The sequence below is a fragment of the Macaca thibetana genome, chromosome 16 (assembly GCF_024542745.1).
Source record: "Macaca thibetana thibetana isolate TM-01 chromosome 16, ASM2454274v1, whole genome shotgun sequence".
Lineage (NCBI taxonomy): Eukaryota > Metazoa > Chordata > Mammalia > Primates > Cercopithecidae > Macaca > Macaca thibetana.
In genome coordinates this window covers 52,158,594-52,182,682 of record NC_065593.1, presented here as the reverse complement: position 1 = coordinate 52,182,682, position 24,089 = coordinate 52,158,594, and the positions used below count along the sequence as shown (strand labels likewise).

Here is a 24,089-nt window from a genome sequence, read left to right as displayed (position 1 = left end):
ACTCTATCTCCCCCCAGCAAAAAAAAGCATCATGACCTAAAAAGAAACAAAGAGGCAAATAAAATACCAAGATGGGACAGAGTAGAAGAGACTCAGCTTTCAGAGAGATTCAATATTTATTTTACTATTATTATCTACAAGGTACTCATCCTTCTTCCACTGCTCTTCAGGTTTAGGGCACAGAGATTTCAATTTTGTATACAAAGAAGAAGAAAGGACTTGGGAATTGGGCTGCCTACTTTACAGAAGACTCTGGCCTTCGAGCCAGGAGAGAGAAAAAGTTATTAAAGGGAAAAAGAGTTATCCTAATTTGCCCTCAGGAAAATCCAACTAGGAAGAAAAATAAGGAATCTGGGGAACTGAACCCACCTTTCTTCCTCAGTTCCTCTAATACAATCTGGATCGACTCCACAGGAAGCTTTCCTGGTTTAAGGTTAAGGGAATGGCATACACATGAGTTGGGTAGGATAAAAATTCTCAGAGCCAGTCCCATGTTGAGAAACACCTGCCCCTTCCTCTCCCACACACATATGTGTGCAATTTCCCAACATGATATGAATTGTCATTTCCTGGATATTCAAAGGAGGAAGGTAAAGAGAAACTCTTCCAATTAAAAGGAGCTTTATGTGATTGTGCCACTGCATTCCAGCCTGAGCAAGAGAGCAAGACCCTGTCTTCAAAAAAAAAAAAAAAAAAAAAAACAGCTTTAGAAAATGAAAGGTACTGTCATTCCTCACCCTCTCTCTTTTGCCTTCCTTCAGCCTTTCTCCACAGATATTTTAGGGATGAATCAGGCAGCAAAACCAAATGACCCTTACTTCCTGGCAGGAGAGGGGCAGAGAAAATAATTAAAGGTAGTTACCCAAATCTGGGCCTCACACAGAAAAGGATGGAAGATACAGTCAAAAAGGTTTAGGTTAAAAAGCTTGGAACTTGGCTTCAGGGCAGAAATTCTAAGACCTTAATGACATCTGAGCAGTCATCACTGCCAAGAACAAGAGGGTCTGGTACTGCATTTGGGGGGTAAAATGTCAGCTACACATTTTCACTCCTTAAGCCCAGTTTGGGTAGGAATCTGCCTACCATGGGTAAAGGGGAGCTGGTGGGCGTGGTGGGGTAGGGGGCGTCTGGGCATGTGGGAAGGCGCAGAAGTACATCAGTTTGGGCTGTGGAAGAGCCTGAGGGAGGATACGCTGTAGCTTGACGTTGTTGAAGAGCGGGCTCTCCTGAGCTTCCATCACCGTCATGCTGGACTGTTTGTGCAGGCGGCAGAAGGACAGGACCAGCGAGCACCAGGCGGCCAGCTGCTTCTGCCGAGTGTCCACATTCGGTTGTAACCTGCCGGGTGAAGGGAGTGGGGCGCAGAATTAGAGGGCGAGAGGCAGCACTTGCCCGGGACGCGTTTCGGGAAGAAAGTAAGGGACTGAGGGGGTTGGCGGCCGGGTCTTTTCTCCCCCTCCCCATTTGAAGCATCAGGGCTGAGCCCACGGTCCAGGGGAGGGGAGGGAGGCACAGCGGGGCTTCTTGGGGTCTGAGCCTCACGTAAAGAAGGGTGGGAAGCGATACTGCCACGGCCACTCGAAACTCATCGCCATCGTAGTAGCCCAGGAAACCCGGAAGCTACCGGCTAAGGACTTCCGGCCTTCGCTTCCGCGCGTTCGGGCAGAAAGCAATGCAGAAAGGTTCCGGACGTCTTTCTGGAAAGAGGAAGATCTGCGGGAGGAGTCCTCGTCATCAGCCAGTCCTTCGCTGTTATCCTAAAAAGCCGTATCTTTTGGAGCAGGAAGAGTCCTGGGAAGTCTTCTGGTTCAACCCCAGAGAAAGGTCATGGCTTCCCCAAAGCAGCGAATTTTTGTTGCTGAAGTAGGACGGCAAATAGAGGCCAGATCTCCAGATCCTAGCCTACCTTTGTTTCCTCTATACTAGACTTCTTTTAATATTAACATTTCTGTGAATTACCATTTGATTTGATCAACTCACAATTACCCAAGCTCCTCAATTCCAGTGTCCTTTGTTTTATTTTTAATTAATTATTTATCTATTTATTTATCTTTTAGACAAGGTCTCCGTTTGTTGCCCAGGCTGGAGTACTGTGGCACAATAACAGCTCACTGCAGCCTCTACCTCCCAAGCTGTGGCGATTGTCCGGCTTCAGCCTCCTGAGTAGCTGGGACTACAGGTGCACACCACTGCACCCAGTTATTAAATAAATATTGTTGTTGTTTTGGTAGAGACGGGGGCCTCTCTCTGTTGCCCAGGCTCGTGTCAAACTCATGGGCTCAAGTGATCCTCCTGCCTCGGCCTCCCAAAGTTCTGGGACTACAGACGTGAGTTAATGCTCCCAGAAACCAGGCTAATATTTTCTAGAGATGGGCACTCACTATGTTGGCCCAGGTTGGTCTCAAACTCCTGGGCTCAAGCAATCTCCAGACATCAGCCTCCCAAAGGGATAACAGGTGACCAACCTGGCCCTCCAATTTCCTTTGACTTCACCATTCCTCAGGCAGCACCCATGGGAGCACACTTTGTAGCTTGAATCACTAGAGACAGCTCTACTTCCATAATGCAGAGCTGCAGTCTTTGACCACAGCCGCCTATCTCTCACCTCTGCCATGACCTTGCCTTTCTTGTCTCAAGACTTAGGACCCGTTTTGGTTTTATCTGACTCCTTACCCAGCCTAAACTACTCAGTTCTGTCCCCTTACCTACCTACCTACAGGTCAGTTCCCAAACCAATGATCGTTGTTCCATGTCCCCCACCTCTTTTTTTCACTCCTGGTCTCTGGAGTATTGCTGGAAGAAAAATAACCAGAGTATGTTTGCCAAGCCCCAGATTCCCTGACTAGCCTCACTGCCAGGCTCTAAGGGCAGCTCCGTGATCCTTTGTCTTTTATTGACTCCCTGTCACCCTCAAGATAACTATTCAAACTTTTCCACGTTCATCAAGCCACTCCACCTGTCCCCATCTCTCTGCTCTCTGCGAAAAGCCTTTCCTTCCTGCTTTGTGAGATTGAGGCTATGCATGTGAACCCTTTAAGTTTTCCCTCTGTCCGTCTCTATACTTGATTCATCACTCAAAAATTGCTCTCCACTTTTACTCCTTCCTTTTTTTTTTTTTTTTTTTGAGACGGAGTCTAAAACTATTGCTGGCCTGGAGTGCAGTGGCTTGATCTCGGCTCACTGCAACCTCTGCCTCCCTGGTTCAAGTGATTCTCCTGCTTCAGCCTCCCGAGTAGCTGGGATTACAAGCATAAGCCACTACGCCCAGCTAATTTTTTTATTTTTAGTAGAGACGGGGTTTCACCATGTTGGTCAGGCTGGTCTCAAACTCCTGACCTCAAGTGATCTGCCCACCTCGGCCTCCCAAAGTACTGGGATTATAGGCATGAGCCACTACACCCAGCCTACTCCCTCCTTTTGGACTCAGAAGAAGTGTTGCACCCTTTGGCATATGTTCTTGCCTCCCCTTTTCAACTTCCTCCAGGACTTCTCTATCATCTTCCTTCTCTCCCTTGCCCTTAGCTCCTCTCCCATATACTATAAACATGTGCAGGTCTTCCTTAATTAAAAATATTTAATCCCTGGGCCAGGCACGGTGGCTCACGCTTATAATCTCAGCACTTTGGGAGGCCGAAGCAGGTATATCACACGAGGTCAGGAGTTGTTCAAGACCAGCCTGGCCAACATGGTGAAACCCCATCTCTACTAAAAAATACAAAAAATTAGCTGGGCATGGTGGTGGACACCTGTAATCCCAGGTACTTGGGAGACAGAGGCAGGAGAATCACTTGAACCCGGGAGGCAGAGGTTGCAATGAGCTGAGATCGCGCCATTGCACTCCAGCCTGGGCAACAAGAGCGAAACTCCATCTCAAAAATAATAATAATATTTACATCCCTTGGCATCATAGCAAGACTCCATCTCTACAGAAAATTTTAGAAATTACCCAGGCATTGTGACACATGCCTGTAGTCCCAACACTTTGGGATGCTGAGACAGGAGGATTGCTTGACCCCAGGAGTTTGAGGCTGCAGTGTGGTGTGATCGCACCACTGCACTCCAGCCTGGATGACAGAGCAAGACCCTTTCTCTTAAAGAAAAAAAAAAAAAAAGTATAGGCCGGGCATGGTGGCTCACACCTGTAATCCCAGCACTTTGGGAAGCTGAGGCGGGCAGATCAGTTGAGATCAGGAGTTCAAGAGCAGCCTGGGCAACATGGTGAAACCCTGTCTTTACTAAAAGTACAAAAATTAGCTGGATGTGGTGGTGCACACACCTGTAATCCCAGCTATAGAGAAGGCTGAGGCACAAGAATTGCTTGAACCCAGGAGGTAGAGGTTGCAGTGAGCCTAGATCACACCACTACACTCCAGCCTGGGAGACAGAACCAGACTCTGTGTCAAAAAAATAAATAAATAAAAAAGTACAAACCTTGACCTTGCCATCTCAATTTTCTGTCTGATTTCCAACCTTTCCCTCACCCAAATCCTTCATGTGCGCAGTTCCTATGACCTTAGTCTCTGAGTAAAAGAAAACAAAAGAAACAAAAGGCCAGCTGCAGTGGCTCATGCCTGTAATCCCAGCACTGTGGGAGGCTGAGGTGGGTGAACCACTTGAGGTCAGGGGTTGAAGACCAGCCTGGCCAACATGGTGAAACCTTGTGTCTACTAAAAATACAAAAAATTAGCCGGGCATGGTGGTGCACGCCTGTAACCCCAGCTACTCAGGAGGCTCAGGCCGGAGAATTGCTGGAACCCGGGAGGCTGAGGTTACAGTGAGCTTAGATCACGCCACTGCACTCCAGCCTGGGCGACAGAGCGAGACTGTACCTCAAAAAAACAAAAAAGAAATTTTAAAAAAAAGGTAAAAACACTATGCACTGTACTTGGTCCACAGAATGACCAACAAATGTTTGTTAAATGAATGAATGAATGAACTATTCAGTTGATAATACCTTCTCAAAGCTCACTATTTCCTTTGCCTTTATGGCACTCCTTTTTCTTGAGATTGAGTTTTGTTCTTATTGCCCAGGCTAGAGTACAATGGCATGATCTTGGCTCACTGCAACCTCCGCCTCCCGGGTTCAAGCAATTATCCTGCCTCAACCTCCCGAGTAGCTGGGATTACAGGCATGCGCCATCACACCCAGCTAATTTTATATTTTTAGTAGAGACAGGGTTTCTCCATGTTGGTCAGGCTGGTCTCAAACTCCCAACCTCAGGTGATTCGCCTGCCTTGGCCACTGGCCTGGCCTTTTTTTTTTTTTTTTTTTTTTTTTTTTTTTTGAGATGGAGTCTCGCTCTGTCGCCCAAGCTGGAGTGCAGTGGTGTGATTTCAGCTCACTGCAACCTCTGCCTCCCGGGTTCAAGCAATTCTCCCTGTCTCAGCCTCCTGAGTAGCTGAGATTACAGGCACGGCCACCAGGCCCGGCTAATTTTTATTTTTATTTTTCTTTGAGACAGAATCTTACCCTGTCGCCCAGGTGCCCAGGTTAGAGTGCGGTGGCACGATCTCGGCTCACTGCTAGCTCCACCTCCTGGGTTCACACCATTCTCCTGCCTCAGCTTCCCGAGTAGCTGGGACTATAGACGCCCACCACCAAGCCTGGCTAATTTTGTATTTTTAGTAGAGACGGGGTTTCACCCTGTTAGCCAGGATGGTCTCGATTTCCTGACCTCGTGATCTGCCCGCCTCGGCCTCCCAAAGTGCTGGAATTACAGGCATGAGCCACCACGGCTGGCCTTTGACACTCTTTTATTCTTGTTCTGCTATTACGCCTCTGATCTTCCCTCCATCACTTATTTATTTATTTATTTATTTATTTTTGAGATGGAGTCTTGCTCTGTCACCCAGGCTGGAGTGCAGTGGTGCAATCTTGGCTCACTACAACTTCTGCCTCCTGGATTCAAGCAATCCTCCTGCCTCAGCCTCTCCAGTAGCTGGGACTACAGGTGCGTGCCACCACGCCTGGCTAATTTTTTGTATTTTTGGTGGAGAGGAGGTTTCACCGTGTTAACCAGGATGGTCTCGATCTCCTGACCTCGTGATCCGCCTGCCTCGACCTCCCAAAGTGCTGAGATTACAGACATGACCCCACCGTGCCCGGCCTATATATTTGTTTTTTGAGACAGCATCTTACTCTGTTGCCCAGGCTGGAGAGTGCAGTGGTGTGATCTTGGTTCACTGTAGCCCGATCTCCCAGGCTCAAGCGATCTTCTCATCTCAGCCTTTTGAGTAGCTGGGACTACAGGCATGCACCACCACACCCGGCTAACTTTTAAAATTTTTATAGAGATGAGTTTTTGCCATGTTGCCCAGGCTGGTCTCGAACACCTAAGCTCAAGCAATCCTCCTGCCTCAGCCTTCTAGTGCTGGGATTACAGGCATAAACCACTACGCCCAGCCCTTTTCTCATTATTTAAGTGTGATGTTTCCTAAGAGTGTAATCTCAGCCGCCTTCTTTTCTTTCCTTTTTTTTTTTTTTTTGAGACAAACTCTCGCTCTGTGTCCCAGGCTGCGCGATCTTGGCTCACTGCAACCTCTGCCTCCAGGATTCAAGCAATTCTCTTGCCTCAGCCTCTGTAGAAACTGGGATTACAGGCTTACACCACCACACCTGACCAGTTTTTGTATTTTTGGTAGAGATAGGGTTTCATCATGTTGGCCAGGCTGGTCTTGAACTCCCGACCTCAGGTGATCTGTGCATGCCTTGGCTTCCCAAAGTGCTGAGATTACAGGCGTGAGCCACTGCTCCCGACTAACCTTCCTCTTTTCAATGAACTATTCTGTCTTAGAGTTCTCATCCATCTAATGCCTTTACAGCTCACTTCTGTGCAGGAGACTCCCACACCTGTATTTCCAGACCCAACCTCTTTCCACTCCCATCACCCCCATTTCTAACTCTTTATGGAACATAACAGCTTGTTCCACTATTACCTTATAATTGTACGTGCTTTTCTTCAGGACAATTCCTCCTCCTCAATGGTTCTTTTCTATTATTACTGCCATCATTGTCCTAGTAACTCAAGTCCAAAGCCTGAGTCACCCCTAACCTCTCTCCTCCCTCAGCCCTGGCCTCTCCCTCCTGTTTTATCCAAGTCCTGCTAATTTCCTCCCTAGGGGAGAGAGTAGAAAGGGAGGTGAATTAGGAAATTATTGCAATAATCTAAGCTTGAGAAAATGACATGGAGCAAAGGAGTGTTGAATGGGGAAGTGGAAAATATTCCCTAAAATATTTTGAATTTTTACCTGAAATAAAGGTTTGCTTTATTTCCATGAATGTATCTGTCTTCCCTAAAGGTATATCTACTCCCTTCATGGCATGTATTTGCCTTCATGCATTTTATTAATATACATCAAGGGTCTGTTGGTATTTTATTTTCGTATTTTTATTTTTTTTAGAGACAGTGTTGCCCGTGGTGGAGTGCAGTGGCCCAATCATACCTCACCGTAACCTTGAACTCCTGATCCTCTCCACTCAGCCTCCCAAGTAGTGGGAACTACAGACATGTGCCACTACACCCAACTGAGTTATTGTTTGTTTGTTCGTTTGTTTTTGAGACGGAGTCTCACTCTGTTGCCCAGGTTGGAGTGTAGTGGCGTGATCTTGGCTCATTGCAACCTCCGCATCCCAGGTTCAAGTGATTCTCCTGCCTCAGCCTCCTAAGTAGCTGAGACTATAGGCACATACCACCACACCCAGCTATTTTTTTGTTGTTGTTGTTGAGACGGGGTCTCACTCTGTCGCCAGGTTGGAGTGCAGTGGCGCAACTGCAACCTCTGACTCCTGGGTTCAAGCGATTCTCCTGCCTCAGTCTCCTGAGTAGCTGGGACTACAGGCGCGTGCCACCACACCCGGCTAATTTTTTGTATTTTTAGTAGAGGCGGAGTTTCACCATGTTAGCCAGGATGGTCTGAATCCCCTGACCTCGTGGATCCACCAGACTCGGCCTCCTAAAGTGCTGGGATTACAAGCGTGAGCCACTGCACCAGCCTTTTTTTTTTTTTTTTTTGAGAGACGGAGTTTTGCTCTGTTGCCCAGGCTGGAGTGCAGTGTTGCGATCTCGGCTCACTGCAGCCTCTGCCTCTCAGGTTCAAGCAATTCTCCTGCCTTAGCCTCCAGAGTAGCTGAGATTACAGGCATGCACCACCACGCCCGGCTAGTTTTTGTATTTTTAGTAGAGTCGGGGTTTCACCATGTTGGCCAGGCTGGTCTCGAAGCCCTGAGCTTAGGTGGTCCGCCTGCCTCAGCCTCCCAAAGTACCGGGATTACAGGCGTGAGCCACCGTGCCTGGCCTAATTTTTGTATTTTTAGTAGAGATGGGGTTTCAGGCTGGGCGCGGTGGCTCACACCTGTAATCCCAGCACTTTGGGAGGCCGAGGCAGGCAGATCACCTAAGCTCAGGAGTTTGAGACCAGCCTGGTCAACTCAACATGGTGAAACCCCATCTCTACTCCAAATATGACAATTAGCTGGGCATGGTGGTACATGCCTGTAGTGCTAGCTACTTAGGAGGCTGAATCACAAGAATCACTTGAACCAGGGAGGCAGAGGTTGCGGTGAGACAAAATTGTACCACTGTACTTTGGCCTGGGTGACAGAACGATGCTCTGTCTCAAAAAAAAAAAAAAAAAAAAAAGATGGTGTTTCACCAGGTTGGTCTCAAATTCCTGACCTCAAGTGATCCACCCACTTCAACCTCCCAAAGTGCTGGGATTACAGGCATGAGCCACCTTGCCCTGCCTGTGTTTTGTTTTTTTTGTAGAGACATGGTCTCACTATGCTACTCTGACTAGTCTTGAACTCCTGGCCTCAGGTGATCCTCCCACCTCAGCCTCCCAAAGCACTGGGATTACAGGTATGAGCCACCATACCTGGCCTCTCCCTCCCGTTTTTAATCCTATCCTCTGCTTTATAATTATTTTCCATTTCCCCATTCAGCACTCCTTTGCTCCATGTCCTCATTTTCTCAGGTCTGGATTATTGCAATAATTTCCTAATTCACCTCCCTTTCTACTCTTTCCCCTAGGAGAACGTACTCCAACTATGACCTAGTCATCTACCAACTCTGCAGTCACCCTCCTGTGATCACGTCCCTTGTGATCTTCTCAGCCAGATGTGATCCCTTTTTCCCTCGAACTCAGATAACATTTGGTTTGTATCCCTAGCATGATTCTCATTACACTTTTTTTTTGTTTGTTAATGTGTATACATGTCAACTTTCTCACTAGATGAAAGCCACTGAGGGCAGGAAACCAGACTCTATCTAACCTATCTTTCCAACATAATATACCACACAGTGTCTTTTTTTTTTTTGAGACGAAGTCTCACTGTCGCCCAGGCTGGAGTGCAGTGGCATGATCTTGGCTCACCGCAACCTCTGCCACCTGGGTTCAAGTGATTCTCCTGCCTCAGCCTCCAGAGTAGCTGGGATTACGGGTGCCTGCCACTGCAACTGGCCAAGTTTTGTATTTTTAGTAGAGATTAGGGTTCACTGTCTTGGTCAGGTTGGTCTTGAACTCCTGACCTCGTGATCCACCCGCCTCAGCCTCCCAAAGTGCTGGGATTACAAGCGTGAGCCACTGCGCACACAATGTCTTATACCAGCAGGTCTTTGATGTACATTAATAAAATGCATGAAGGCAAATACATGCCACAAAGGGAGTAGATACCTTTAGGGAAGACAGATGCATTCATAGAAATAAAGCAAACCTGTATTTCAGGTGAAAACTCAAAATATATATACTTTTTTTTTTTTTTTTGAGACGGAATCTCACTCCATCACCCAGGCTGGAGTGCAGTGGTGCGATCTCAGCCCACTGCAACCTCTGCCTCCCAGGTTGAAGCGATTCTCCTATCTCAGCCTCCTAAGTAGCTGGGACTACAGGCACACGCCCCAACACCCGGCTAATTTTTATATATGTTGTAGAGACGGGTTTCACCATATTGGTTAAGCTGGTCTCGAATTCCTGACTTCAGGTGATCCACCAGCCTCGGTCTCCCTAAGTGCTGGGATTACAGGTGTGAGCCACTGCGCCCAGTCAGAAAACTCAAAATATTTTTAGGGAACATATGTGTGCCTAGAAAAACAAATGTGCCCTGAGAGATGTGTGTCTCAGAGAATGAATAGGCATGTTCCAGGAAGCATACAAGTATATATGGAAAAGGCAGGATGCCCCAAGAAATGGACATGCATGTACTCAAGGAGGCAGATATTTCAACAAGAAGGAAAGTCCCTGAAGAGGCTCAGGGTGGGCTGGGCACAGTGGCTCACGCCTGTAATCCCAGCACTTTGGGAGGCTGAGGCAGGTGGATCACGAGGTCAGGAGATCGAGACCATCCTGGCTGACATGGTGAAACCCCGTCTCCACTAAAAATACAAAAAAATTAGCTGGGCGTGGTGGCGGGCGCCTGTAGTCCCAGCTACTCAGGAGGCTGAGGCAGGAGAATGGCGTGAACCCGGGAGGCAGAGCTTGCAGTGAGCCAAGATTGCGCCACTGCACTCCAGCCTGGGCAACAGAGTGAGACTCCATCTCAAAAAAAAAAAAAAAAAATTAGCTGGGCATGGTGGCACACGCCTGTGGTCCCAGCTACTTGGAAGTCTGATGTGGGAGGATCCTTGAGCCCAGGAGGTCGAGGCTGCAGTGAGCCATGTTTGTGCCACTGCACTCCAGCCTGGGTGACAGAGAGAGACTTTGTTTCAAAAAACAAACAAACACACAAGGAACTGTTTGCTGTGGAGATGGCGGTTTTCTGACCCCAGGGTCCAGTGCTCCTCAGCCTTGAGCTTCTTCCAGATCACATAGGTCTCCTGATTGCTGGCTTTAGCGGACACCAGGGGGCAGTGTGTTGCTAGGCTGTAGGCCACACCCAGTCCAGGACAATGTAGGATGAGGGCAAGGGAGGTGGAGGGGGGTTGTGAACCTAGTAAAGGAAGCCCCCACTGCTTTCTCCCACATTTGTGAGGTCCTTAGGAATGGATTCCTGTTGCTCAGTCAGGGTTCCTCTTCCCAGGCCCTGGGAGTAAACTGAGGCATGAAGTAGGGGAATAGTCAGGGCTCCTGGGCAGCCTCCTGCTCCTCTTGCAGGAGTCACAAGCACAGATTTTTCCTTTGCCCCTTCCCCCACACCTCCTCAGTTGCAGGCCCCCAGCTGCTGTCCAGACCGGAAGGGAGTCTCTTCCTGCTTGTTTCCTGGAGCTGAGTTTGGATAAGGACAGGAAAGGCCCGCCTGGGAGGAAAGAATATAGGGGTGTGACCTTCATGGAGGCAGGGAGCAGGGGGGCAGGTGAAATGAACAGAACAATGGGCCATCCAGATTTTTCCAGTTCTACTACCCAGAGCTGAGGGCCTATGGGAGTGGCAGGGAAGGACACAGGTTCCACTGAAATGGGAAGAAGGACATTGTACAAAAAAAGTTTTATTTTGAAGATTACAGAACTTGTGCCATTACCCCACCCGGCTTCCATTCCCAGCAATCCAGGGATCTGTGGTGGGGAAGAGAGTGAGAAAAGGGAGTAAGAGGGGAGGAGGGAGGCCTGGTTGGTGTGGGGAAGTGGAGTAAGGTGGTTATAGAGAAGCTCGTGGCTCCCTAGGCCTGGGCCTCACTGTCTTTACTCCTCCATACTACAAGAGTGATAAGGAAGGGGATGAGGCAGATGGGGGCTATGATCATGGCCAGGAGTACATCCTCTGGGGGGTCAGAGAAGGTGGGCTGCACCAGGGAGCAGTTGGCAAAGTGGATCTGGTGAGTCTCAAAGATGATCCTCTCTGCCAAGGGATTGGGGAAGCCCAGGTCAAACAACTCCGCAAAGTGCTCCAGGCATTCTCGCAGGGTGCTGTAAGGCCTAGGGGCAGAAGAGGACTTGAGTGAGGGAGGGGGTGGGCCCAGGGAGAAGAGTGCCCCACACTCACTCAAGGTCTACCTGCAATGAGCAGGCCCACCCCCTGGCCTGAGCCACCCTCCAGCACTGCCCCTACCTGCTAATCATGGCCCAGTCGCACCAATCCTTTTCGATAGAATCCATTTGATCCTTATAATGATTCCAGCAACATTGGACAGCTGTCTCATAGTTCTTCACCGTCACCCCTGTAGGTACAGATGCTGAACAATGACCACACCCCTGCCCCTCCCTCCAAACCCTCCTGCCCAGGTGCTTGCAAGGTGAACTGCCTGTCTTCAAACGTGGGAACCCTTCAGAAAGTTTCCCTAGCAAGACATTCTGGCGGAGGACAGAGTCCCAGCTCAGGAATCATGTAATGACTTCCATGTGCTAAGCACTTTCCATCCCAGCCTGATAAGAACTTCCACGTACACCTTTTCCTGGGGTCTTCTAGCCCACTTGTGAGGTGGGCAGCTCAGAGCCGCGCAGGGGCCGACCTGCACGTGAGAGGACAGGGAGAAAGACTGCAAGGAACCCCAAGAGAGAACAGAGGGGAGTTTAGTGGGGCATCAGCTGGGGTGGGGCAGGCCTTGTGGGAAAGGGACCCTCCCCACTGAACTTGCTGTCGTCCTTGCCCTCGGCCACCCTTCCACAGCCCAGGTACCCACCTTCTGACCCCGTTGTGCCTGTGGTGGGAAGAGGCTGAGCCAGGGCCTCATGGGGCTTCAGGACAGCTGTGGGAAGAAACGGGAGAGGAGGGTAGCATAGCGGGGACCCAGGTAGTGGAGCCTGCGACGGGGTTGGGGGACTGAGACCCTCCGTAAACAGGGCTACCTTGGAAGAAAAGGAGGAATAATCTAGCCCCCACGGACGCCTCAGTGTCGGGGAGGGAGGGGCTGGCACCAGCTCCTAGTCACTCACACCCAGGCCCAAAGCCCCCTCACCTCTGGCCAGCTCCTGTCCTCCGAAGCCCTCTCCGCAGGGCCGGGGCCGGCACCCCCAGCTTTCCCCGGGTGGGAAGCAGCTCGCGCTGCGCCCTCCCCGAGGTGGGGTCAGGGACCGTCCGAAGGCCAGTGCTGCTCGGTCCGTCGGTCCGCACCCGGACCCCGGGCCCGTTCCGGCCTCGGCCATCCAGCCCCTCTCCCCTCTCCCCTCCGGGGCCTCCCGCGCCTCCCTCCCGGGCCTCGGGGCGCCGCGCTCACCGCCCAGCAGGAGGAGGAGGCGGAGCGCTGCCGGCCGCCCGGCGCGGGTCCTAGGGAGCCGCGGGCCGCCGGCGCGCTCCACCCGGAGCCAGGCCATCGTGCAGCTAGGAGGCGAGGAGCGGCGGCTGCGCTGAGCCGGGCCCGGGTGTGGGGGCGCCTATATCCCCAGCCCAAGCTGCAGGAAGCCGCGCCGCTTCCTCGGAGGGGCTGGGACGGCGGCGGCCACGTGGGGGGCGGGGGCGACGCCCGGGGCCAGAGGCTGGAGGGGGAGTAGCTGCCGCACCCGCGCCTGGCGCCCGCGGCTCCCTCCGCCTCGCCGGCGTTGGCCCACCCTCTCGTAGCTCACCCCGCGAGGCTGGACAGCTCCCGGAACCCCGGAACCGGGATCTATTTCGGGGGCTCGGCTGCGTGGCGCCCAGGACTCTCCAGGGTCTCCCAGGATCGCTCCCTGGATTCGAGTCGCGCTCTCTCTCTTTCGGGTCTGTAGGGGTCGGCAAGCTGCTCTCCCAGACCTGGAGAACAGGGAGGAGGCTGGGAGCTCCAGCGGCCTCTCGACGCCGCTGCATCTAAAGGGCTGTCTTGGGTTGTGGGGCAAGGGGCGCCTGGAGCTGAGCCGGGCAGCTCAGGGTTCCTTATCCTATCCCTAGGAACACCCGCTGATGTCAGCCCACCAGCCAAAACCAGGGAGGAGAAGCGGGAGCCGGCCCTCCAGAGTCGGGAAAAGGTCTGCGGAGTGGGGTAGAGGGGAAAACAAAGTCCAAATACCCTCCCTTCAGATACCTCCTGGGGCCTAGACCCCACAAACCTGTTGGGGGGGGGGACAAAATACGATGGCTACGTTCCCAGGAAGAAGGTGCCACAGTTCTTCAGGACCACGGTTGGGAGAAAGAAGGGAGGGGTTTTAGAACCTTCAGTGTGCCACTTCATGTGCCTGGTGAGTGTATCACCATTTTACAGACCAAAAAACTAAAGCTCAGGGCCAACAGCCCGGGATTTGAATTCAGAGGCTCTGGGTTCTAATTCTGCCTTCCTACTCCCCAGATATAGGGCCTTGAATGACACATTTACCTTTAGGACTTCTCGTGTAAAATAGGGACATTCGCTTCCTCACCAAACAGTGACGATGGCAGCTGTGAAAGGGCACTGCACTCGCTAAATGCTAGTTTCCTTTCCTCTTTTCCTAAGTGACTTATCTAAGGTCACACCGTTAAGGAAGCAGCAAGGCTGAGCCTGGGCCTCCAGGGGCCCTGACTTTGGCCACACCACAGTTGCCTCTTGTGTCCTGGGCCAGAGGTTCATTACTCTGAGGCAGCTGAGGAACCCAAGAGCTGGTTTGGCCATGACGTTCAAGTCCCAGACACAGCTGTCAGCACCAAACTTTCCTAAATTACTCCCAGACACTGACCTTTGGACTCAGCTGCTGCTGTTGTCCCAGTTTACTGCCCACCACAAATTATCTGTCATGATCTCTCTTGAAGTCTTCATCTCAGGATCTCAAGCTCTTGGATCATGGGCACAGATAACCTGTTGTCCTCCTCTATGGTCAAGAGGCTGCTTTTGCAAGGAATCCAGTGGGAGAGAGTCAATGGCCTGCTTGACGTGAACTCCAAAGTCCTCCTGGTAAGGATCATTTCTATAATGATTCAGAAAAGAGCCAGGCAGTCTCCAAGACGTTTCAGGCTGGGACCAAATCTAGTCCTTCCTGCCTGCCTAGGATTGCTCCTTTCAAGAAGGAAACATGGTAGATTTCTGGGTGATAAGATGGGAGGAGGGAGCAAGGAGGTGCAGAAAGCAAAACAAGCCATTTTCACTGGGTTGGGGCCAGAAGCACATGAGCCCACTATGGGTTAGGACTGGGGTTGGGGTCAAGATTAAAGGGGACAAAAGCAAATGTTAGATTTAAAATAGAGCCTGGGCATCATAGTGAAGCCTTGTCTCTACAAAAAAAAAATAATAATAATTTTAAATTAGTCTGGCATAGTGATATGCACCTGTAGTCCCAGCTACTCAGGAGGCTGAGGCAGGAGGATCACTTGAGCCCCAGAGGTCGAGGCTGCAGAGAGCTGTGATTGTGCCCTGTCTCAAAAAAAAAAAAAAAAAAAAAAAAAAAAAAAGGACAATATGGCATAATGATAATGGATAATGATAATGGATAAAATTTAAAAATGGGCCGGGCGCGGTGGCTCAAGCCTGTAATCCCAGCACTTTGGGAGGCCGAGGCGGGCGGATCACAAGGTCAGGAGATCGAGACCACAGTGAAACCCCGTCTCTACTAAAAATACAAAAAATTAGCCGGGCGCGGTGGCGGGCGCCTGTAGTCCCAGCTACTCAGGAGGCTGAGGCAGGAGAATGGCGGGAACCCGGGAGGTGGAGCTTGCAGTGAGCCGAGATCGCACCACTGCACTCCAGCCTGGGCATCAGCGTGAGACTCCGTCTCAAAAAAAAAAAAAAAAAAAAAAAAAAAAAAAAAAAAAAAAATTTTAAAATGATGGGGATTCTGAAGGTAGGTTCTGCCTCTGTCTTACTGCAAGTAACTTGGGCAGGTTATTTCACATCTCTGGAGCTCAAGATTTTCATATGTAAAATGGCCTTTAGATCAAAAAAGAAAATATAGGTAACTTGGTAGGAAGTTCCTATTTTATTTTTATCTTACTTTTTAGGAGTAGAGGCTCACTCTGTTGCCCACACTGGAGTGCAGTGGAAGAATCATGGCACGCTGCAGTCTTGAGCTTCTGGGCTCAAGAGATCCTCCTGCTTCAGTCTCCCAAGTAGCTAGGACAACAGGCTTATTTTTTGTAGATATGGGGTCTTGCTTTGTTGCCGAGGCTGCTCTCGAACTCCTGGCTTCAAGCGATCTTCCTGCCTCAGTCTCCTAAAGTATTGGGATTCCAGGCATGAGCCACCGCACCTGGCCCTCGGGAAGTTTTATTTTTAGACTAGGATTGGGGTTAAGTTTGCATCATGATGTTGAGACCTCCGAAGGAGAGCTTATTATAGTCATTTCTGAGCTCGGGTGTCCAAACTGTCTAGTTGGAGAATCTGGGAATTTTCTCTCGTTTTGATTTTCCTCTTCCACTTTTCCGTGCCAGTTGGATGTTTGAATGTTTTTATTGACCTCTGAGAGCATCCTGGTAACTGAGGGTTTTCTTTGGGGGTCTTTGGAGATGAATAGGGACAGGAGACCTCACCTTTCTTTTCCATGTAGCCATAGGGGATAGTCCCACGATCTGATGATCTGTAGCAATGGGTGGAGGAAGGGCTGTATAAGAAACAGAAGCTGGTTTTGTCATGGGAAGTCCCCTGTTTTCCACTGCTGAGGGCCCTCACCTTCCCTTTCTAAGCCCCTTTCTGTTTTTGCTATTAAAAAATACACTTTTTAAATCGCAAGTAATATATAAGTATATACTAGTTGCAAAATATATAACCCAGAAAACTTTGTGTCCCCACTCCTATCTCATTTCCCACATATTTTGGATTTTTTTTAAAGAAAAGCATAAATGGGATTTTATACTCCTATTATTCAGTGACTTTTTTTTTTTCTTGAGATGGAGTCTCGCTCTGTTGCCCAGACTGGAGTGCAGTAGTGCAATCTCGGCTCACTGCAAACTTCACTTCCCAGGTTAGGTCATTCTCCTGCCTTAGCCTCCTGAGCAGCTGGGATTACAGGTGCACGCCACCACATCCAGCTAATTTTTGTGTTTTAGTAGAGACAGGGTTTCACCAGGTTGACCAGGTTTGTCTTGAACTCCTGACCTCAAGGGATCCACTTGTCTTGGCCTCCTAAAATGCTGGGATTACAGGCATAAGCCACTGTTCCCAGCCTCAGTGACTTTTAAAAAACGTAACACTCTTGCTGGGTACTCAGCTCATGCCTGTAGTCCCAGTTACTTGGGAGCCTGAAGCAGGAACTTGAGCCCAGGAATTGGAGACTAACCTGGGTAATATAGCGAGACTCTGTCTAAAATAGTAATAGTAATAATAATAAAGAAGCCAGGCACAGTGTCTCACACCTGTAAACCCAACACTTTGGGAGACCAAGGCGGTAGGATCACTTGAAGTCAGGAGTTCGAGACCAGCCTGAGCAACACGGCAAGACCCTGTCTCTACAAAAAATAAAAATAAATTAGCCAGACTTGGTGGCACATGCCTGTAGTCCCAGCTACACAGCAAGCTGAGACAGGAGGATTCCTTGAGCCCAGAATTTCAAGGCTGCAGTGAGCCATGATCATGCCACTGCACTCCAGCATGGGCTACAGAGTGAGACCTTGTCTCCAAATAGAAAAAGAAGAAAGAAAGGAAGGGAAGGGGAAGAGGAAGGGAAAGAGGAAAAAGGAATGAAAGGAAGGAAGACTTAGTAACATGTCTTGGATATCTTTCCATGATACTACATATGTATGTATGCCTCTTTCTTTTTAACTGTACGTAGTATTGCCTTTAGTCTTTTTTCCCCCTTATGTCCAGTGAAATCTAGGGTATTTATTTATTTATTTATTTATTTTTGAGATGGAGTCTTGCTCTGTTGCCCAGGCTGGAGTGCAGTGGTGTGATCTCAGCTCACTGTAACCTCCGCCTCCCAGGTTCAAGCAGTTCTCCTGCCTTAGCCTCCTAAGTAGCTGGGATTACAGATGCCCCCTACAAGGCCCAGCTAATTTTTGTTTTTTTACTGGAGACAGGGTTTCACCATGTTGGCCAGGTTTATCTCAAACTCCTGACCTCAAGTGATCTGCCCACCTTGGCCTCCCAAAATTCTGGGATTACAGGCATGAGCCACCATTCCTGGCCTGGAAATCTAGTTTGTTTGTTTTTTGTTGTTGTTTGTTTTTGAGACAGAGTTTCGCTCTTGTTGCCCAAGCTGGAGTGCAATGGTGCTATCTCAACTCACTGCAACCTCCGTCTCCCGGGTTCAAGTGATTCTCCTGCCTCAGCCTCCCAAGTAGCTGGGACTACAGGTGCCTACCACTATGCCTGGCTAATTTTTGTACTTTTAGCAGAGACAGGGTTTCACCATGTTGGTCAGGTTGGTCTCCAACTCCTGACCTCAGGTGATCTACCTGCCTCGGCCTTCCAAAGTGCTGGGATTACAGGCGTGAGCTACCGCACCCAGCCGTAAATCTAGTTTTTAAGTTTCTTACACATTTCCTTATTCTTCTGCCCCTCACCACCTAGGGCTTGGAGAGAGAGGGATCTGGTTCTCATTCAGCTGGATATTGTCCTGAGACTTCTGGCCCCGGTGTAGGTTAATTCCTCATAAGCAGGAATCCTACTACTGTCCTACTGCCACTTCCCTTCTTGTTACAGGCCAAGGGTCATCCTGCCTGGAGCAGGGCAAAAGGTGACTTACCCCTTGGAAAGAGTGGCATCTTTAATCTTCAACCTCCACCCCTACCACACACACAAATCCAGAGCCACCCACGAGGAAGTAAAAAGTGCTAGGGCCTTCTACACCTTGAAATTATATGTGGAGCATCCTGCAATAAGCATCTCTATGGTGCACAGTCATTCACACCTGCTGGCCTCTCCCCCAGCTGTCTGCAAAATGAAGAGCAGAGCACAAGAGAAGATGTGAGAAAGAGTCAGGGTCGGGGAAGCCAGAAGTCCTGGCTGGCAGGGGCTGATCCTTCCTAACTAGAGAGAGGAGACAGACTTCTTGAGAGGGCAGGGAGACAGCAGGGAGAAGTGGAGGAGCCATAGCCAGGGAGCCAGCTAAGGAAGGGAAGACAAAGGAGTGGTGACACAACTACTCCATCTCTCCCTAGCCTCCTCATCTCCAGAATGATGGCACACCTGGGAGGGGCCTGACTACCTTTCAGGGGGAAAAGTAGTCATTGGGCTGGGTGCGGTGGCTCATGCCTGTCATCCCAGCACTTTGGGAGGCCAAGGCAAGCGGATCACCTGAGGGCAGGAGTTTGAGACCAGCCAGACAAACATGGTGAAACCCCGTCTTTACTAAAAATACAAAAAATTCTCTGGGCATGGTGGTGTCTGCCTGTAATCCAGCTACTCGGGAGGCTGAGGCAGGAGAATCGCTTGAACCCGAAAGGCAGAGGTTGCAATGAGCTGAGATTGTGCCACTGCACTCCAGCCTGGGCAACAAGAGTGAAACTCTGTCTGAAGGAAAAAAAAAAAAAAAAAAAAAAAAACCATTGGAGAAGACGGGGTCCTTCCAGAGAAATTGATCAAGTCATATTACTCATCAATTGCTGGGGACCTAACAGTCACTACCATTTATTAAGCACTTACTCTAGGCTGCATAGTGTGTCTACTGACACATGTGCTGAAAGCTTTGTATGTATGTCTTAAAGCCACACCACTATAACATCAGAATTATCTTCTCCATGTGTGAAATGGGGAAACAGGAGGAGAAAGTTTACAGTCCCAGAGCTAGTAATTGGCAGAGCCAGGATTTAAACCCAGGATAGCTTGATGCTAAAGTTCATGTCTTAGCCATTATGATTTATCACCTCCTCTCACTCCACATCAGAATACCAATTTCTTACTGGATCTGGAAAGGAGGAGAGAAGGATGGAGAGTTTCTTCCAGGACCAAATTGACTCCTCCACAAATAGGAAGATCCCCAGAGTGTGTGCACACACCCTCCTCCTCCTTCCTTCTCCAACCCTGGCTGGACAATGACATCACATGGTGGAGGCTGTTTTTTAAGAAGAACCCAGGCCAGATTTACAAGAATGATGCTCAGGCAGCGTGACTGTCAAGGACCGTGGCCAAGTGACCCATAGCACACACCCAGCAGTGCTGAGAACACAGCTAGTCCCTTAGCACCTGGGGCTGACTCATGGCTGCTGTAGGACCCAATGCCAGATGCCAGGATTGCTTTCTCCCTCCATTCATTAGGATTGTCCTGTGAAACCCTCCCCAGGAACACTTCTACCCCATCCTGGCACACCAGGAGCCTGGATACTGCATAACACAGGTTACTTATGTTTGTTTACCAAGCCTTGAAGATGACAGGCAATATGCTGTTATGCTCAATGCATCATACAAATTGTTTTATTTAAAACTGAACTATTAAATTAAGTATCATAGCAACTCACTTTACAGACAAGGAAACTGAGGCTCAAAGGTTAAATAAGGGTCAGGCATGGTGGCTCACTCCTGTAATCCCAGCAGTTTGGGAGACTGAGGTGGGAGGAGGATTGCTTAAGCCTGGGAGTTTGAGACCAGCCTAGGCAATATAGGGAGACCCCATCTCTACAAAAAATTATCTGGGCCTGGTGGTGTGTGCCTGTAGTCCCAGCTACTTGAGAGCCTGAGGTGGGAGGATTGTTTGAGCCCAGAAGTTGAGGCTTCAGTGAGCCACGATCATGCCATTGTACTCCAGCCTGGGCAGCAGAGCAAAACCCTGTATTAAAAACGAACAAACAGGCCGTGCGCGGTGGCTCACGCCTGTAATCCCAACACTTTGGGAGGGCAAGGCAGGTGGATCACCTGAGATCAGGAGTTGAAGACCAGCCTGGCCAACCTGGTGAAACCCCATCTCTACTGAAAATACAAAAATTAGCTGGGCGTGGTGGCATATGCCTGTAATCCCAGCTACTTGGGAGGCTGAGGCAGGAGAATCGCTTGAACCTGGGAGGTGGAGGTTGCAGTGAGCCAAGATAGTGCCACTGCACTCCAGACTGGGCGACAGAGCGAGACTCGGTCTCAAAAAAAAAAAAAAAAGAAGTTGGAGTAGTGTGAAGAAGAAGAGGTGAGAACAACCCCCAGACTGACCAAAGCCCGCGTGTCTGCCGTTGCATCCTGCGTCCAGCGCCTACATCCCGCCACCATCGCTGCCACCACCATGCCCAAGACAAAGGCTGAAGGGGATGCTAAAGGAGATAAAGCCAAGGTGAAGGACAAATCACAGAGAAGATCTGCGAGGTTGTCTACTAAACTTGCTCCTCCAAAGCCACAGCCCAAGCCTAAAAAGGCCCCTGCAAAGAAGGGAGAGAAGATACCCAAAGGGAAAAAGGGAAAAGGTGATGTTGACAAGGAGGGGAATAACCCTGCAGAAAATGGAGATACCAAAACAGACCAGGCACAGAGAGCTGAAGGTGCTGGAAATGCCAAGTGAAGTGTGTGCATTGTTGATAACTGTGTACTTCTGGTGACTGTACAATTTGAAATACTATTTTTTATCAAGTTTTTAAAAAATGCAGAATTTTGTTTTACTTTTTTTTTTAAGCTATGTTGCTAGCACACATAACACTTCATTGTTGTTTTTTGGGGAAGGGGCATATGTCACTAATAGAATGTCTCCACAGCTGGATTGATGTGGGGAAAACACATTTCCCTTCTGGTTTTGAAAGATTTCCTCTTGGCTCTCAGGAGGAGGGATTCCCTGACTTTGACACACATGGCCACCTTGGCACAAAAGCCTTGTGCTATGGAAAAACAAATTCATTTTTATGTCCTTTTCTCCCTTTCCATCCTTCAGCATAGACTTAACTCCCTTAAGCCCAGACATCTGTTGGGACCTGACCTCTAGTCATTGGTTACCAGAGTGTCAGGCAATCTGGACTTCCCAGTGATGCCACTGAGATGGCACTTGTCAAAAGAGCAGTGGTTCCATTTCTAGATTGTGGATCTTCAGATAAATTCTGCCATTTTCATTTCACTTCCTGAAAGTCAGGTTTGGCCTATGAAAAGTTGTTAAACAACATGCTAAATGTGAAATATCAATCCTTACTCTAAACTTTCCCTGTTCAGAGCATCAGATGAAGACTTCATTGGGTTTTATAGTGGCTTTCTGATTTTTGGTAGTCCATTGAAGGAGAAGGGAGTTTGCAAGTTGTTGTATACTGTTAACGATTGTCTGCCCATGTCCTGCCTGAAACGCCATGATTGTTTATGGAAAGTATCTTTAATAAAACTGGATACAGCTTAAAAAAAAATAAGTCAACTTGCTAGAGAGAATCGAATAGGAAAGAAAGAGGAAGATTGGCTAGAAGGGCAACCCCACAGGGCCCCTCAGGGCACAGAGGTCTTTCCTCACTCAGTACTGCCCCTCTCCTGATTATGCTTACTTTGTCTATAGACAGTACCTTTTCACATTCTTTCCTGCAAGACACATTAACACATTAGGTGGACAATGAAAAAAAAATACAGGCCGGGTGCAGTGGCTCATGCCTGTAATCCCAGCACTTTGGGAGGCTGAGGCGGGCGGATCACAAGGTCAGGAGATCGAGACCATCCTGGCGAACACAGCGAAACCCCGTTTCTTTTTTTTTTTTTTTTTTTTTGAGATGGAGTCTCGCTCTGTCGCCCAGGCTGGAGTGCAGTGGCCGGATCTCGGCTCACTGCAAGCTCTGCCTCCTGGGTTTACGCCATTCTCCTGCCTCAGCCTCCCGAGTAGCTGGGACTACAGGCGCCCGCCACCTCGCCCGGCTAGTTTTTTGTATTTTTTAGTAGAGACGGGGTTTCACCGTGTTAGCCAGGATGGTCTCGATCTCCTGACCTCGTGATCCGCCCGTCTCGGCCTCCCAAAGTGCTGGGATCACAGGCTTGAGCCACCGCGCCCGGCCGCGAAACCCCGTTTCTACTAAAAATACAAAAAATTAGCTAGGTGTGGTGGTGGGTGCCTGTAATCCCAGCTACTTGAGAGGCTGAGGCAGGAGAATGGTGTGAACCCGGGAGGCAGAGGTTGCAGTGAGCCAAGATTGTGCCACTGCACTCCAGCCTGGGTGACAGAGCCAGACTTTGTCTCAAAAAAAAAAAAGAAAGAAAAAAATGCATTATTTTCTGGATCATAAACAAGGATCCAACATATGTTAAGCAAACATGACACTAATAACACATGTGTGTTTAACGTGTGATGCCTGTAATGTGAGCATAATATTACAAAAGGCAATATTTTCCTCATCTGTAAAATGGGGGTGATAATAATATCTGTAAGTTACAAAGTATAAAGCACTTAAAGCACAACTCGGCCCATAGTTAATACTACATTATTCTTATTACTGCCTTAGTGCTTAAGAGCACACACTTTGGAGTCAAGTAGACCTGGGTTTGCATCCCAGTTCCATTGCTTATTTGGCTGTATCAGACTTTGTGTGACAGGGCACAGTAGCTTACGCTTGTAATCCCAGCACTTTGAGAGGCTGAAACAGGCAAATCACCTGAGGTAAGGAGTTCAACACCAGCCTGGCCAACGTGGTGAAACCCCGTCTCTACTGAAAATACAAAAAATTAGCCAGGTGTAGTGGTGCACACCTGTAATCCCAGCTACTTGGTAGGCTGAGGCAGAAGAATTGCCTGAATCTGGGAGACAGAGGTTGTGGTGAGCTGAGATCGCACCACTACACTCCAGCTTGCGCGACACAGCGAGACTTCGTCACAAAAAAAAAAGACTTTGTGCAAGTTACTGAACTCCTCTGAGCTTGTCATCTTATCTACAAAATGGGATCACTAGCATGTATCTCGCTGAGTGGTACAGATGAACTATGTAAAGCATTTGGCCCAATGCCTGGCACTACTAAGCATGCGATAAATGGAAGTTACTATCATAATGTGTAACACATATAATTATGACAATTATATTTCCAAGATATTCTGGGATCTTTACAGTTTCATAATTTTGCTCTTTTTACCATACAACACTCCTTTTATTGAAACAAATATAGACTTTGGAGTCAGACAGCCTAGTCTGGATTTGAATTCCAGCTCTCCTTCTTACCAGCCTGGGGCTATGGAGAATGTTGTCAATTTCCCTGAGCCTCAGTGTTCTTCTCTGTAAAATGTGTATAATACCTGACTCCCAGGCATTTTGCCAGGATTACATGGGATTCCTACCCAGTGCAATGTCTAGTGATAATATAAATGCTAAAAGCAACTTGTTAAATGTATAAATAAATGTGATTTATTTTTGCTCCTTTACATACAGTATCATGGATATAATTTGTAGATGTGTGTACTGTGAATACAGTGGCCACTTCTCTTGCTCCCAAAGTGTCTCTGTAGCCTGGTATTTCATCCTAGCCACAGAAGGGTTCAAAAGGCCATAGCA

At 49.0% G+C, this 24,089-nt stretch overlaps 3 protein-coding genes across 5 annotated transcripts in view; 1 reads left to right on the top strand and 2 right to left on the bottom strand.

Moving 5' to 3' along the window:
* Positions 1-24,089, bottom strand: part of VPS25 (vacuolar protein sorting 25 homolog) — a 91,830-nt gene that overhangs the window by 4,822 nt on the left and 62,919 nt on the right. Inside the window, exons 2-4 of the mRNA XM_050762940.1 lie at positions 1,543-1,615; positions 1,193-1,338; positions 370-423 (exon numbers count right to left, since the gene is read on the bottom strand). Of these exons, the coding sequence (XP_050618897.1) occupies positions 370-423; positions 1,193-1,338; positions 1,543-1,595 (253 nt within the window). The 5' untranslated portion in view covers positions 1,596-1,615. The remainder of the gene's footprint in view (positions 1-369; positions 424-1,192; positions 1,339-1,542; positions 1,616-24,089) is intronic.
* Positions 11,404-14,198, bottom strand: RAMP2 (receptor activity modifying protein 2). Of its 3 annotated transcripts, XM_050762891.1 has the most exons (6): positions 14,153-14,198; positions 13,890-13,948; positions 13,431-13,596; positions 12,551-12,616; positions 11,980-12,088; positions 11,404-11,846 (listed from the first exon to the last, which is right to left on the bottom strand). In XM_050762891.1, the coding sequence occupies exons 1-6, from the start codon at positions 14,181-14,183 to the stop codon at positions 11,591-11,593; spliced, it is 687 nt and encodes a 228-aa protein (XP_050618848.1). In that variant the 5' UTR covers positions 14,184-14,198; the 3' UTR covers positions 11,404-11,590. The 3 variants fall into 3 exon arrangements, with proteins under 3 accessions (XP_050618848.1, XP_050618851.1, XP_050618850.1); XM_050762894.1 differs by lacking the exons at positions 13,431-13,596; positions 13,890-13,948; positions 14,153-14,198 and adding an exon at positions 13,085-13,317; XM_050762893.1 differs by lacking the exons at positions 13,431-13,596; positions 13,890-13,948; positions 14,153-14,198 and adding an exon at positions 12,827-13,056.
* LOC126938617 (non-histone chromosomal protein HMG-17-like) lies at positions 13,467-22,300 on the top strand. Its single transcript, XM_050763000.1, has 4 exons — positions 13,467-13,563; positions 13,732-13,808; positions 14,563-14,704; positions 19,566-22,300. The coding sequence occupies exon 4, from the start codon at positions 20,886-20,888 to the stop codon at positions 21,156-21,158; it is 273 nt and encodes a 90-aa protein (XP_050618957.1). The 5' UTR covers positions 13,467-13,563; positions 13,732-13,808; positions 14,563-14,704; positions 19,566-20,885; the 3' UTR covers positions 21,159-22,300.

Excerpts from the sequence above, each read along its gene's own strand:
- RAMP2 (XM_050762891.1), bottom strand. The coding sequence starts at position 14,183 with ATGTCCCTATTTTACACGAGAAGTCCTAAAG. Across the intron at positions 13,597-13,889 it reads TTTGTCCCCCCCCCCAACAG|GTCTGGGAGAGCAGCTTGCC; the intron begins GTTTGTGGGGTC and ends CCTGTTCTCCAG. Across the intron at positions 11,847-11,979 it reads GACTGGGCCATGATTAGCAG|GCCTTACAGCACCCTGCGAG; the intron begins GTAGGGGCAGTG and ends TTCTGCCCCTAG.
- LOC126938617 (XM_050763000.1), top strand. The coding sequence starts at position 20,886 with ATGCCCAAGACAAAGGCTGAAGGGGATGCTAAAGGAGATAAAGCCAAG.